The 16,244-nt window shown below is 33.4% G+C and overlaps 1 protein-coding gene across 1 annotated transcript in view; it reads right to left on the bottom strand.

Moving 5' to 3' along the window:
• Nucleotides 1–16,244, bottom strand: part of DMD (dystrophin) — a 1,828,382-nt gene that overhangs the window by 1,521,735 nt on the left and 290,403 nt on the right. Inside the window, 1 exon segment of the mRNA XM_078146592.1 lies at nt 5,167–5,290. Coding sequence (XP_078002718.1) covers nt 5,167–5,290 — 124 coding nt within the window.

Below are 16,244 nucleotides of genomic sequence, written 5' to 3'. Positions count from 1 at the left end.
ATCCATGGCATTTTTCTTGTAGTTTTAGATTTTACCTATGCCTCTGTTATTTTTTAAAAGTTAGTATCATTCAATAGCATTTATTTATGCATTTAAAATAAATAAGCCTATGAGTTAGGATTTCTGGATTCAAGGTCGAGAAAACTAATTATTGCTGAATGGGAAAATGAACTTGTAATACTCTATAATATCAAATCTGATGCAACTCTAGTATATGAAACATTTATTTAAATGTATTCAAACAAGACTAGAATGAGATATGAGAACATAATGGCAATTTTTTGTTTTCATATCTGTACTTTAAAAGTTGCCAGTGATCTTAAGCTATCAGTAATCTGGAAGTCTGTTAAATCACAATGATCAGGAACTCCAAATTAGAGAAATATATTTTTAAGATTTTGAATTCTACTTGCAAACAACAGAAGCTACAGGTTATGGAACTCTGGTATGATCTCTATCTTTTAACAATTTTAGTTATGACATCTTAATGATCACTCATGCATCCAGTGATGCAATGACCCCATAAGCTAATTGATGGATTACAGGATGTGTAAATCTGAAAAAAAAGATAAAATCTTCTTCAAATAATAAAAAAGTTATAATAATATAAACACTACCCTATGGTCACACTATCTAACTGGGCAAGAACAGAAGTAGATACTTGGAAACTCCAATTTGTTACTGTTTACTTCCTGTTTGCCTCTTCACTTTCTGTGAAGTCCAACCTCTTTATCCCTGTCTTTGTCAACTTATTAATGTATCTGTGTTCTGATATTTTAAGAATGTGCCCTACTAAAAGGTAAATGTCAGTTGTAACATAAGAGCTATGGGCTTTTTGAAGAAATTAGATCTTTTTTTTTTTTTAACAGAAACAATATTCAATTTTATTCACCAGAGCTTCAGGGGCAAACGTGCATTTGAAAGCTCAATTTGTGAATCATAGAGGCAAAAGAGACACACAAATCAAAAAGGGCTGCTGAAAGACATTTTTTAGTGGTTCCTCTTTTCTAATAAATTGTTTCTGTCTTAATCTAGTCAGTCTTATCCATTTTTTCATGTGTTTTCCTATAAAGCACGTTAGAAAATTGTGTAGTCCCATGCAAGGCGGGCTTAAATGTGATACATATTCTAAATTTCATGATGATATTCTAAGCCTAAATAGGCTTAGGTAGAGATTTCATTAACATTTTCAAAAGAGAGAGGAGAATTATAGAATTTAGGTCCCTCCATGGATAGCTATAGCCTAAAATACTCTTTTTTGGTTATCTTTAGTGTTGTCATTTTCTAGACACCTTATGAGTTTGCAACATTATTCCTGAAAGTGACAACAAGGACTGGTCTTTTATAAGTTGGATTAGTTGCCCTGAGAGGTCCTTTCTAACCTTGAAATTCTATTATTTGGTAATCAATTAGCAGGCATTGGTACCACTTTCAGGAAAGATGAACTCTGATGGAATCTGGAGAAGAGCAAACTTAGAGATGAATCCTGCCTCAGACATTTACTAGCTACTAGTTACATACTATTGTGTGTGACTCTGGGCAAATCACTTCAGGTCTTGTGGCTTTATATGACTGATTTTTAGGGTGAAGGAGTTAGACTTGAAGACCTCTGGGGTGCTTTCCAGTTTTAAGTTTCCTCTTAGGGTCTTACTGAAGTATCTATGCCCATGTAATAAGTTATCAAATATGCATAAAGCATTTATTTTGTATGTATTTGTATGTATGTGGGCTATTAATGAATCACAACATTCATTTTCATTTAGTAATAAGGGATAATGAATATTTGATACCAAATATTAATTAATAGAATACTAAAAGTTTCCTATGGTCTTACTTTCCATGGACATTGAAACAGGGGGTTCTGGCCTGAAATTCAAAGTGAGGCTTCTTAATAATTTAAAGCACAGACTACTGTTTCTCAGATCTGCTTCCACTTGAGTGAAAGTAAAGAAATGGTTAGGGGAAAGGAAGAAAGAGCCTTAAAACACCTTTACCAAAAAACTTGACCTTATGTTTTTTCATCAAAATGGGAGTCAAAGCTACATACATTTTTAAAAGTATTTTTCTTTTAGTATTGTATTATCAACTCTTTGGATCAAATTCTGTCCAGCAGGTATGTCTCACAGTTTCTAAGTATTGAGAAATGCTCATTTCAAGTGAGAAAAAAAATTAATCTATCATAGAAAAAGATATCATTAATATTTCCTATAGGAACATATTATTATTCTCAAAATGTTTTCCCAAAACTAAATTTTTTTTGAATAATGGAATTTTAAAATATGAGCTTAAATAATAAAGGAAAGCTAATCACAGAAACAAAAAATCATATTATTTTCATTCAGAGTTAATCATAATGGCGAATTCTGGGTTTCTGCGCTAATAAGATCATATGATTACCTCTAGGGTCCCATGACATCATTTATTAGCATCTCTTAATATCTATCTGTTTAATGCAAACATATCTAAATGCTTTAAAGATGAAAAATTGGCAAATTCCAGTTGACCCTATCCAGATTATTAATGTAATGTACATACATTTTTAATGTAATGTATATACATATTAATCTATACAACTAATGAATTATAAATACATTTTAACTAGCCAAGTATGTTCTGGGGGTCTCTTAGGCTATGACTATACAAGTGATATAAACATATCAAGAAATGGTAAGTTTGGCTATTTAGGTCACTTTTATGACCTAACTAAAGTGTGCATGAATCCATGCAAATTACCACTTATTAATCAAGTTTTTCATTTGCAAGTGATTTTACAATAACTAATAATGTAGAGACAGAAATCAGAATGGCAAGCCCTTTAAGAACAGAAGTATGTGTCCTAGAAATTTTCTCTGCTGTCTTGTACTTTTCAGATGAGTTCAGTTTTTAATTAAAGGCTTTGATTATAACAAAGAGTAAAATTATCATTATGAAAGTGAAAGTCTGATCAAATTTAAATGCTTTATTTATGAAAACATATAAAGTTGACTTACTATTGATAGATTCACTATATTGCTGTCTTTAGAACAAAAAGCTCAAAGAGAAATGAGTGGAGGAGGGGGTAAATGATGCCTTTTACCAAAAAAAAAAAATCAATGCTACTCAAGTTCATGAGAAATTCCCATAATGCTGAAATGGCTTATACATATTGATTGACAAACGAAGAACTAAAAAAATGAATGCAGTAAATATACATTATCATTTTCATGTTTGTGCATGTAATTTTATACGTATACATATATATGTGGGCATTCGTACATACACATGAGTACATATACATACATATATGTATATATATGCATATACATACACATATCCATATTCCATTAATATTTAATCCATACATATATGTAGCCTAATAAAAATGTAGGCAACTAATTTTATATTCTGTTTTGGTCAGCAAATAAAAATGTTGCTTTTTTTTTTAATGAGTTCAAATTCATAAGGGGGATTGAAGAGGAAACAGAAAGTCACTTATAGTCTATTGTATACTGTTCGGCACATTCAATTTGTAAATTGAGACATTAGTGACTAAATATATATATAGTGACAGCTAACAAAAACTTTTGACACTACCTTTCTCAGGCAGAAACACAATGGTTTTATCTCATTAAAACTGACTTATGAGGAAAGATTACAAAGACATGCAGGAAGCACCTACATGATTTAAATCAATAGGAATTTCTCAAATTTGTACTTAAGGTTTCTATACAAGATGATTTATAATTATATTAGTGGAATATGGAACAGATGGTTCTTTAAATATTTTAAAACTTGTCTTCTTAAATGATATATTTCCTCTTCATAGGTTCTATTTTAAAATAATTGAAAGACAGTATTTCACCTTTTCTCTTATTGAAAAATATTTCAATGTAATGAAAGCACAAATAATGTGAGCTTCTTTATATTTAAGATAGCAACAGAAATATGTGGTTATTAATATCAATTAAGAAATACTGTTATAGCAGTAATAGTCATTCCCTATGAACCTAGTAAATTTTTTGATGTTTATTTTTCATTCATAGATATCAAATGATAATACTACCAATGAAATTCTTTATCAGACTGTCTGGTCATTTACAGAGGCTCTAATAGGAGCGACAAATTCTCTGGCTAGAAGTAATTTTTTCTCCAAAACAGTCGTATCTCATAGCAAAGATAAGACTTTTCTGGAGAGGAGTTAAGCACATGAAATCTCACAAAATTATACAATGAATATGAAAGTATTCTGAAAAGATTAGGTAGAGATAGTTTCAACCTTGCAACTTTTTCGATATCTAATAATATCACTGGCTAAAAAGGAAACTGCTCAGAATTTCTCCACATGTGCCTTCCCAACCTGGAGAATTTGCTTTGTCTTTTCAGAAAAGTATAGATTCTGTGTGTGTGTGTGTGTGTGTGTGTGTGTGTGTGTGTGTGTTTAGAAAGAGTTGATAATCAATTCTTAATTTATATCTATAAAGAAGAAAGAATTATTAGCAAATTTGTTACTATAGGATTCTCTTGTGAAGTCTAATAATAATTGTGTATTAGTCTTGTTAAGAAACAAGCTATCCTTTCATAAATTGTCACATGAAAATATTGAGTGAAGCTTAATTAGACAAATATAAGAATCTAATTCATACCTGTAAAATTTAAGTATCTTGTGCTTTACTAATATATGTGAATGAGTAGAAATTAGTTCAAACTATTATATATATATATGTATATTATAGTTGACAAAATATAAATAATGCTACCCTGAAGTTTTCTAAATTAACTCCTATTTAGAAATGTCATACAAAATTTGGTCCTTATCTATGACACAAACACATATATAAGCAGATCAATTTCCCTTCCTTAGCCAATTCTTTTTTTTTTTTAAGTGGAAGCAGATCCGATGCATTTTAGTCAATAGTTAATGTAAATGAATATCTTAACTGTATAAATGGTAATTAGACAACTGATGAAAATGACATCTAGTTAGCAACAGCATAATCATGAAATAAAATGTCAGTCAACTTTAACTTACTTGATATTTACAACATATTTTCAAGATAGAGACATGGAAATTAAACTGGTATATTAATTTTATCCTTTTCAATATTAACATAATTATATAGCATATTTTGGACTTTTCCAACTTACTATCTTTTAGGAAAAAGAATAAAAACTAATGCATAAGCCTACATTGACTTTTTCTTTGAGGTCTGAAAGGTTGCCTTCTTTTCTATATATTGCAAATTCAGGGCTTTGCAATACAGCTTCTGATCGAGTGATCCAGCTGTGAAGTTCAGTTGTGTCAGCATCAAACCTGAGATGAGGAAAAACAAACAAACAAACAAACATAAAACCAAACAATACAATTCCTTGATTAGTGTTCTATTAACATCGTGAGGAAACTTTACCAAAGTTCAGCTCTTACCTACCCCCCACATCCCTACATTATCTTTATGTTGATGACTCATAGATTATATATTCAGCCACTGTCTTTCTCCTGAGTTCCATTACCATGTTACCAACTGCCTAGTGGATATTTTGATCTAAATGCCCATTAGGTATTTCAAACTCAAAATCTCCAAAAAAGAACTAATCATCTCCCAATTCTTCCTCCTCCCAAACCCACTCCTCTTCTAAATTTTGCTCTTTCTGTTAAGGACATCAGCATCTTTCTAGTTACAGGTTTATACACTCATTGTCATCCTTAATTTCTATTTTTCACTCATTCTACCTGCCCAATGAATTGCAAAATCTTGTCCTTTCTGTCTCCTCAACATTTTTCATTCATGCCCCCTTTCCTCCACTTATACAACCAAGGTTTCATTGTCTCTTGCCTGGACTTTAGCAATAGCCTCTGAATTGCTCCACTTCCTGAATCTTACCCTTCTACAATCCATTCTTCACAAACTGCCAAAGTGATTTTTCCCAAATCATAGATCCAACTATGTCACTGTCTTATTCAATAAACCTCATTATTTCCTCATTACCTCTAAGAATAAGCACAAACTCATATATTCTGCATTTTAAACCCTTCCCAACATGGTCCCAATCTACTTTTCCTAGTTAATAACACATAGTTTTCAATGTACTACACAGGCCAGTCAAACTTGTCTCCTTAGCATTCTTCATATCCAGTATTCCATCTCTTGTTCTTGTGTTTTTTTCACATGCCTGGGATGAATCTCTTCCTCAGTTGCATCTCTTAGGATTCCTCATATCTTTCAAGACTCAGGACAACATATTGTTCATGAAGACCTCTCTAGCTGTTCCAAAATCACCTTTGAATATGTTTCTACTTGTAAGTTATCTTCCTCATTACAATAAAAGCTACTTGAAGATAGAGACTATTTTACTTGTGGCTTTATTTCCTCCAGAGCTTAGCATAATTAGTACTACACAGAAACACTTAATAAATGCTTGTTGATTCATTGATTCATTCAATCAGTCACTATTTATTAAGTACCTACAGTGGGCCAGGCACTCTACTAAGCACTGGGAATACAAAGAGAAGCAAAAGACAGTCCCTGCCCTCAAGGAGCTTACAATCTAATGGGGAAGACTACATACAAATAAATATAGACAAAACAATCTATAATACAGAGTAAATGGGAAATAATTACTTGAGGGACTGCACTAGGGTTAAGAAGGGTTGGGAAGGCTGCCTCTAAAAGGTGGAATTTTAGTTGGGAAAAAGAAGGAAGCCAGGGAGGTCAGTAGTTGAGCAAAGGAGGGAGAACATTCCAGGCAGGAGATCAGTAAGAGAGGATGCCCAAAGCCGAGGGATGGAGTGTCTTGTCTGTGGAAAAGTAAGGAGGGCAGTGTCACTGTATCAAAGAGTATGTGTTGGAGACTTAAGTCTAAAAAGACAAGAGTGGTAGGAGGGGGCTTGATTATGAAGGGCTTTGAATGTCAAACAGAGCATTTTATATTTGCCTCTCGAGGCAATAGGGAGCTACTAGAATTTGCCTTCTAGTAAGAAGATCTGGGTTCAAATGCTATTTCTGTTATTTAATAAGTGTATGACCATTGAGAAAGCCACTTAATCTCTCTAGGCCTCATTTTCCTCATCTATGTAATGAAAGGATGGTTCTAAGGGGTCTTTGGGTTCCCTTCTAATTCTAAATCATGATTCTATGACCTGATGAACTCTAGCACTTATCTAATTATTAATTTGGTGTTTAATGTTATACTGCCTTGTTTTGTTTTTAAATATTTCACCTGGGTTTGCTTCCCAAACTAATAATCCCTTCAAAGTAAGGAAGCATTCTATTAACTTCTTTGCTATCTTCAATGAAATGAGTAGAATGAAGATGAATGAATGCATGCTTCCAGTTCCAGCAGCAAACTAGATGGAGGATTAGACATTTTCTCTGATTCCCCTGACCTTTAAACCCTCTCCAAAACAGAAATCACCAAAAAAGAAAGAAACTGCACCTATCTCCATGATTTAGGATACCCAAAAGCCAAAAGATTAAAAAAAAGACCTTATGTCTACACTAAACTCATTCAGCACCCCTCCTCCACACCCCATGCTAACAACAATCGGAATGGATTAGCCACACCAGTCAATAACAACAACAACAACAACTACAACAACAAAGAAAAAACAACAACCCCTCCCCTTGGTCTCCTGTCCCTCATTCCAGTGCTGTGCACCTCTTGGCTCCAGACTATGGAAATCTGCTTAGGCAAGGACAGGTAGCTAGCACCTCTTCATCATTCCAGGCTACAGCGCACTACGAAAGGGCATCATTCTGTGCTGCAACCTATCTTTGCCAGGACCAGAAGAGAAAGAAGCTGGACATATGTCTGGACTTGAAATAGAGCACAACACTACATTCCACACCACCCATCTCACCTCATCCCATAGCCTCAAAGACCCAAATTGCAAAAGTTAATCCAGTAGCACAAGGCAGTTCTATGAATTGCCAATGCCTGGCTAGAGAACTGAGGAACAGAGGGAGTATGGCAGGATATCAGGACACTGACAGGATACCAGGACAGAGCATAGAGTTATATGGGGGCTGTGGCAACTCTATTAAGTCAGGTACTCAACTAGGCAGGGTAAGTCTACCCAAAAGTCACTTAAGGCAGAGAACTAGGCTTATGTACTATGAATTGTCTGGAACACTAGGAGGCTGAGATGCTTTGAGATTCAGCCACCAAAAAAAATAATGATAATAATAATAATAATAATAATCAGAACGGAACAAGTCAGAGAGTCAGAAAGTGAGCAATAGGGGAATTTAAAGGGGAAAAAAATGATTGAAATTACCAAAGGGAGAGGAAGGAAGAAGAAAACTCAAAGACTTGGAACATAAGCAGAGAAATCAACAGGGAAATTATTAATAGCAGAAAGAAATCTGGCTTGTAGATAAATAAATTCAGGCATCTATGAAGATAAATGAATGTTAGAAATAAATATAAGGTTTTAAAAAGTAATTTTTGTAATCTGGAAGGGGAGACTTTAGTTTTTATACTAACAGACATTTCATGGAACCATCAAATGTGAACCTTATGTACTCTAAAAGTCTTATAAAGCACATGTTTCCCTTTAAAACATTCATTTCTGTCTAAAGCACAAATATAACTTCAATCACAGAAGTGACATTTGGACTTTATGAACATGTGGTGACTTTCTGTAGGTTATGCAAAGAATACCTTTCCAATGAATTAAGGCTAAATCAATTTTCTAGAGATTTTGCCAGGTACAATTGCTGTCTCCACACTTCAAACCTTTATTGGAGTTGCTGCCATGGTAACAGTTTCCACACTCAGTTGATGGAGATTTTAAGTAAAGCCTGATGACCAATTGGCATAAGGTTCTAACTGTGATTAGCTCTGAAAGCAGTCATTCTTCTTTCACCTAGTTTTTTCTTCCTTTTCCCTCTCCCCTCCCCACTTCTTTTTTTTTTTTTTTTTTTTCAATAAATCTGGAGTCGATTTAAGCAGAGAGCTATCATGGGCCCTTTCATCTAAAGGACCTCTCTAGAGAGCTATTATACAACTTTTAAGTTTTACAAATTCAATAAGGTACATCAAACTATCCTTGGCCAGTTTCAGCAAACACCAAGTTTTCCAGGGAAAATACATTTCTTCCCATGTGCATGGATGAAATAGAATAGAAATAGATTCTGAAATAGAATAGAAACTTAATTTAGACAAAGCACCATTGTCTTTTCACTGGCTGTTCTTACATTTAAAGTTGCCCTCATTCAACTTCATTTAGCCTTGTGACTTCATGACTCCCTTGGGCTATAACAAGTCCAATCCCTGAATTTATGTGAGTCTACTACTGATGATATTCCTAAGCTATTTCTCCTCTGTCCTTTAAAATCTTAGTTCTCAGTATATCTTCCTTGAGAGCTCAAGTCTTCAAAAATAAACTTCAAAAATAAATCCCTTCATAAGATTTTTCTACCTCAGTGTACCCCACTTACTTCAGAGGAACATGGTCATCGAATAGGAAGGGGCCTTAGGAGTTATCGAATCAATGCTTCCCTCTTATTTTACAGATGAAGAAATTCAGGCTACAGTCTAAGTGACTTAACCATGATCAGACATTAAATAGGGCTGGGATTTACTGCTATTCCATCAGACCCCAAATTCTTTCTATTGTAATGTTCAGCTCATTAAACCAGGTTTGATAAGTAATTTCTTCTTTCTTTAGGGCTAATCTCTCTAGTAAAGCAATTTATATCTTTTGCCTATCATCCCTATCACTGAATAAATGAATGAAAGACATTTATTTAGCACCTACCTTGTGCAAAGCACTATACTAAGTGCTATGGACACATACAGAAAAGTAAGACAGTCAGTTCCTACTCCTGTTCTAAAAGGGGAAACACATAATAGGAAGTTTCAGTTGCAAATTGGATCGAAGGACTTAAGAATCTTTAGGGCACAGTAAAGCAAATAACAATGCATTTTTAAATGTTATTTGCACTGATAGAACAATATGCATTGTGATGTTGAAACAATCAATAGTGCCAAGGATTTTGGTAGTGAGCACTTCCTGCCCCTGCCCCACCCCTCTCCCCATGGCAGGGGATGCATACATGCAGCTTCAGTTTCCAGGTTGCATCTCCATAAGTATCCCCTGATGATGGTTTTGGGGGCTGGATGGAAGCAGGGACTTCAGTCGAGGCATGTGAAGATGTGGGGTACATATTCCTGGGGTTGTTGGGCTCGCAATCTTTGGCTGTTTCCATTGGAGACTAAAAGGATATGGTAGTGGGGATGGTTTGCATCACTTTTTAATCTCTGCTAAAAGGCCCTCACAACTTTCTATAGCCCAACTTAGATTATACATTTTCCAATGAGCTCAATATTACATAAGCAAGATAGAAAATGTGGCACTTTGTCATCTTACTTCTTTTTTGCACACATTGTTTCCTATAATATCTGTCTCACTCGCAGTATGGTATGACCTTATATATATATATATATATATATATATATATATATATATATATATATCTACACACACACACACATACATATATATATACATACACATAGATATACATTCCTAGATAGATAACACATATACATATAGATAGATATACAAAGCAGATAGATAGATAGATAGATAGATAGATAGATAGATAGATAGATAGATAGATAAATTAGTTTTGAAAAGTACCTTATGCTAGTTCAATTAATGGAGTGTTTTGTTGACATATTACACAAGAGAGTTGATGTTTATTTTTCATTTTGACTTCATAAATTGACTTGATTTCTTAAAATGCAATAAATTTCATTGATTAGTTATTTTGGCTTTGTTGAGACATAACACTAGCATAGGGAATTGGTGGAATATGAATACTATGAATCCTTGTTTTGACTTATATTGTTTGCTAATGGATTGTATTATTATTATTAGCCCTCCAAAAAGTTGCTCTTTTTAATAGAAAGGAAAAAAAAATGTATAAGTGAAAGGGAGGCAAGAATGATGTTTTAAAAATCTTCAAAATAAAATAAAAAATACATTTTAAAACAGACTGTAAACTTCAAATCTGTACAAACACCTAAATAAAAAATGAAATTCCAGGCTTGTGAAGAGGCCATAATGCTGTATTAGCATACACTAGAATATCTAATAGAAAATCAGATTGCTCTTTTGATTAATGGCCACTTACAATTCAAGAATACCAACAACAATTACAATAACTGATTTGAAATCATTTCTGTTGTTCGTGGTCAAACAGTTGGATGAAATTAAAATTTAACTCATCTGTGAGAATAAGGTATATTTGTATTTTGGCATCAAGCAGGAAAAATGCAACTAATAAAATAAATTATTTGAGTCTTATTTATTTAATCTCTCTATAATTATATTAATAGATGATTATTATCCATATGAGGTATAGGAATGCTTAGATTTCCCTCTAGTCCTAAAAGCAAACTTTGAACTTGGTTCTTCTATTCATAAGACCAGTGGTACAAAGTATTGTAAGGTTTAAATGGTGTATTAGAGTTCTCTGGACACTAAGACAAATAATAACAATATCTCTTAACAATTTCTCATTATACAGGTAGCAACTATATCACCTTATTATGTGGCAAGATGAAAACTTCAATAAGCATTATTATTCAATTATACCAATACTTCAAGTAATCATATTAATAATATATGATATAATCAAAATATAAATAATAAAACAAAAGTAATCACAGGAATCCATGAAAATGAAAGGCATATTATGAAAAATCTATTGTAATAGAAACATGCAATATCTCTTTAAAGAGTTAACATTTCAAATTATGAGTATTCCTTCTGTGGCCACAAAAACATAAAAGATAATTCTTATTACTATCTTATTTATAATATGAGATTTAGCATTTTCATTTCATTGTGACTTAAATTATACAATATTGTAAAATCTTATTAATTCATATTTTATTAATTTAGAATTTGTTATAACTTTGAATTGAATAGTTTATACTTTCATTGTACACACAGGGATCTCCTAAGCAAATAAAACATGTAAACAAAACAAGAATTAAAATATGTACTTATTCAAAAGAATTATCTTCCCCCCCCCAAAATCACAGACACAGAATATTTTATTCATGTATACATACACACATACATACACACACAATTACACGTTGTTTTTGTTTGGGTCCTGTGTCCCAGTTCATATACAAGAATTTACTAAGAAGAAATTTGTTTAAATGTTAAATACATTTTCTTCAAATTTTCTATAAGAAAACAATATAAATCCAGATTTATCACCTTCTGTGTGAATAGGATTGTTCTGAATGAGTAAATCAGAACAGATATAACAGATATGGTGACATTTTATCTCTGCTTAAAAGGGATTTGGAGCCACTCCAAAAAAAAAAATAGATCGAAGACCATTTACAAAGATTTAAATGAATCCAAAAACAAGCTAACAATCTTTTCCTTCAAAATCTATTCCTTTCTTCTGACTTTACTACTTCTATCAGTGGTAGCACATTGCACAATCTCCTCTATTCAAAATCTTGTCATTTATCTTCAGTTTTGCCTGTCCTTTCCTCTTACATGCAATTAGCCATCATCTTTTATGGTCTACCACACATTTGTTTTTGTTGTTCAGTTGTGTCCAACTCTTCCTGAATCCATAGATCATGCTGTCCATGAGGTTTTCTTGTTAAAGATACTGGAGTGGTTTGCCATTTCCTTGTCCAGTAGATTAAGGCAAACAGAGGTTAAGTGACTGGCCCAGGGTCACACAGCTGGTAATTGTCTGAGTGTGAATTTGAACTCAGGTCTTCCTGACTAGCCTTTGAGCTACCTCTACCACACATGCACACGTACACACACACACACACACACACACAAACACACACTCACATATATAAACTTTAAAGATTTTTATGCTATTACAATTAAATTTGAATATCATTTTTTCCCTATGTTTGCATTTTTAGGCTTTAAGAGCATCATCCACAAAACATATTTTTTGGGGTAGACAAAAAGTAATTCTCTCAGATTGTAATGAAATGCTTCTTTTAATAGCACTAAGATATGTCTAACTTTTCCTAAAATATGTTTGGCTCGCATTTATTTCCAATTAGACTTTGGGGAAAATTTTAAAATATTTGGCTCAATTAAATATTGCTTTAATAATTACTGAATAATTCATAACAGGTGTTTTTAAAGTGAATATAAAATTATTTTTATTTATATACTTAGATATGACATCATATTTTCTTGATAACACCCAAAAAGAAAATCAAGCAAATAATAGCAGAAATGCATACATGGAGATAGAGACAAATTGAGAGAGAAATTTATCTTACTAAAAGCAGAATTTAAAAATAATTTTTAAAAAAATGCTTAATGTCAATTCCATCACCCCAAGGATAGAGTAGAAGTAAAATCTCTCTTCTATCTAATTCAGATTAGTAAAAGACTTGGAAGAAAGTGATTATATCACTCAAAAATCTGTGATAAGTAGCAAATTGACCACAATCAGATATTTTATAGGCCAGTAGTTCTGAAACTTTTTGGTCCCAGGACCTCTTCACACTCTTAAAAATTATTCAAGACTTCCAGAGAGCTTTTGCTTAAATAATTTATATCTATCAATGTTTTTATATTAGTATTATTGTGAAGATAGTTGTAACTTCATGGACCCCCTGAAAGCATCTTAGTGACCCCCATGGGTCATTATTTTAAACCACACTTAAAGAACCACTATTTCAGATCATGGAATTCTATTAGACAAGCTTTGAAAAGCTTCATTGTGTGACCCTGGGCAAGTCACTTAAGCCCAATTGCCTTGCAAAAAAAAAAAAACAAAACCTGTGAAAATCCTCCCCACTACCCTAAGTCTTCCTTCTTCCCCAACCTGCAGTTTGCCACCTATTCTTCCCAACTTAACATTAGGAAGGTCATAATAGGATCTTTATTTGCATTTCTTCCAGTAAGAGTTCTGAGTAAGTAAAGAAAGAAGAGGGTGAAGGAATAGAAAAAGAAAGGAGAAACAGGAATTACCAGATCCCAGGGGTAGGGACCCTTTGTTACTCCAGGAAATGGATCTGTGAGCTTAAGGTTGATTAATGCTTGGAAAAATTCTTGGGGGTATTTATGGAATAGATGCATCGAGAGACATGGTGATCACAGAGCATTCACATAGGATAATCCAGGATAATTCATGCCAAACTCCCTTATTTTCCTCCTCCCTGTTTCAGAGAGTTGCCTGAGAGTAATTTGCCCAAATCATTCACTGAGCTTCTGTGTCACAGGCAGGACTTGAACCCAGATTTGTCTAACACTAAGGCTGGCCTGCCCAGCCACCTCATGTTACCTTATGCTCCGAAATAAATCTTAAGCTTCATTAGCAAACACATACTTTCAAAAAGAAAGGGATAATCATCTCACTGAGCACTATACTGGGGAGAACAAATGTGGAATATAACATTCAAGTCAAGACACCTCATTGTAATGAACCAATCATGGAACATCTGATTTGTTTACAAGAATACAAGGCTGTATATTGTCACTTCCCTTATTTAACTAATATCCAGAGTATATTATGCAAAATACCAGGCTAGATAAATCAAAAACCAGAATTAAGGTGGTTAGGAGAAATATGAACTGTCTCAGATGTGTAGAAAATACTACTCTAATGGCAGGAAGTGAAGAAGAATTAAGAAGCTTCTTGATGATAGTAGAAAAGGAGAGTATAAAAGCTGGCTGTGAGTGCTGGATTATAAGGAAAGCTAAGCACTGCAGAACTGACATTTTTCAATTGTGGTGCTGGAGAAGACTTTTGGATATCAAAGAGATCAAATCAGTCAACACCTAAAGAAGTTAAATCAGACTGTTCATTGGAAAACCAAATATTGAAGTTGAAGCTTAAATACTTTGGCCACATAATGAGAAGACAGGAATCATGGGAAAAGATTGTGATATTAGGAAGATTGAAGACAAAAGAACAAGGAGACAGCAGAGGATGAGGTGAATAGATAGCGTCATGGAAATAATGAACAAGAGCTTAGATCGACTTCGAGAAATAGTGGAGGATAGAAGGGCCTGGTGTGCTATGGTCCATTGGATCCTGAAAAGTTGGACAGAACTGGATGACTGAACTGAAATAGATACAGGAATGGGCCAACAGAATAGTGAAGGAAGTTTTAAATCATTTGATGAAACTGGAGACGTTTAGCCTGGAAAAGATAGGATTTTCAAAGGATGATCAAAGAATCATAGAATATTAGAACTGAAAAGAACATTAACAATCATCTGGTTGAGTCACCTTATTTTAAAAATGACAAAATTGAAGGCCAGAGAAGTTAAATGACCATTTCAGTGTCACAAAGTCCGATAGTAGCAGACACTAGAATTGTTCAGCAATTCTTAATAATATTTAAACAGAAAGAAGCAAATTAATGTCTTGTATAATTACAGAGAATAGAGCTAGGCTCAATACGACTTTGTAGGGAAGTGGATATTAGTTCAATATAAAAAAAAAAACCCTCCCAAAATAGAACAAGCTGGCTTGTGGCATACAGATTTTTCTGTCACTAGAAGCATGCAGAGATGTATGTCCATCTATCAAAGATACAATTCCTACTAGGTGTTCAAATTAAATAACTTCCAAGTTCCCCTTTATCTCTTAGGTTCTATGATTATTTTTGTTTCTTTTTTTTTTTACTAACCGTTATTTTATTTTGAAAATAAATGGACAAATTAAACATTGTTTTATATTGTTTTAAGTAACAAATTTTATTGATGTATTCTAGAAAATTGGGGAATAATTAGTTTCAAAATGCTTTCTCCCAGGGGTGATGATGGTAGTAAAGAATTTGCATTCATTCCTTCTTTTAAGATTATTCTAGGACCAGCTACATGGGACAGAGGATCAGAGCAGCAGACTTGGAGTCAGGAAGACCTGAGTTCTAATTTGGTCTCAGATACTTACTAGCTGTGTGACCTAGGCAAGTCACTGAACCTCGATTACCTCAAAAGAAAAATATTCTGAAAAGGGTTGGGTGGGGAGGAAAACAACTTTTTTTTTTCCTAATTAAAGAACTATGGGATCTCTTATAAATAAAGATTATTGATTTAGAGATGAATGAGACCTTAGAAAGCATATAATCCAATCCTTTTATTTTAAAGCCTAGCAAAGTAAAGTGACTTGTTAAATATAATGCTGAGTAAGGAAAAGGGCTTGGGATGCAGGTCTCCTGACTCCAAAATCCCAGCATTGTATCAATATATCAATAAGGAACATATACAGAAACTACATTATTCTGAAAGCTGGAGATGA

Source organism: Phascolarctos cinereus, unplaced genomic scaffold, assembly GCF_003287225.1.
Source record: "Phascolarctos cinereus isolate Bilbo 61053 unplaced genomic scaffold, phaCin_HiC Scaffold_726;HRSCAF=1367, whole genome shotgun sequence".
In the NCBI taxonomy this organism is placed as follows: Eukaryota; Metazoa; Chordata; class Mammalia; order Diprotodontia; family Phascolarctidae; genus Phascolarctos; species Phascolarctos cinereus.
The sequence above is the reverse complement of the archived record's forward strand: the minus strand, read 5'-3'. Positions and strand labels throughout refer to the sequence as shown.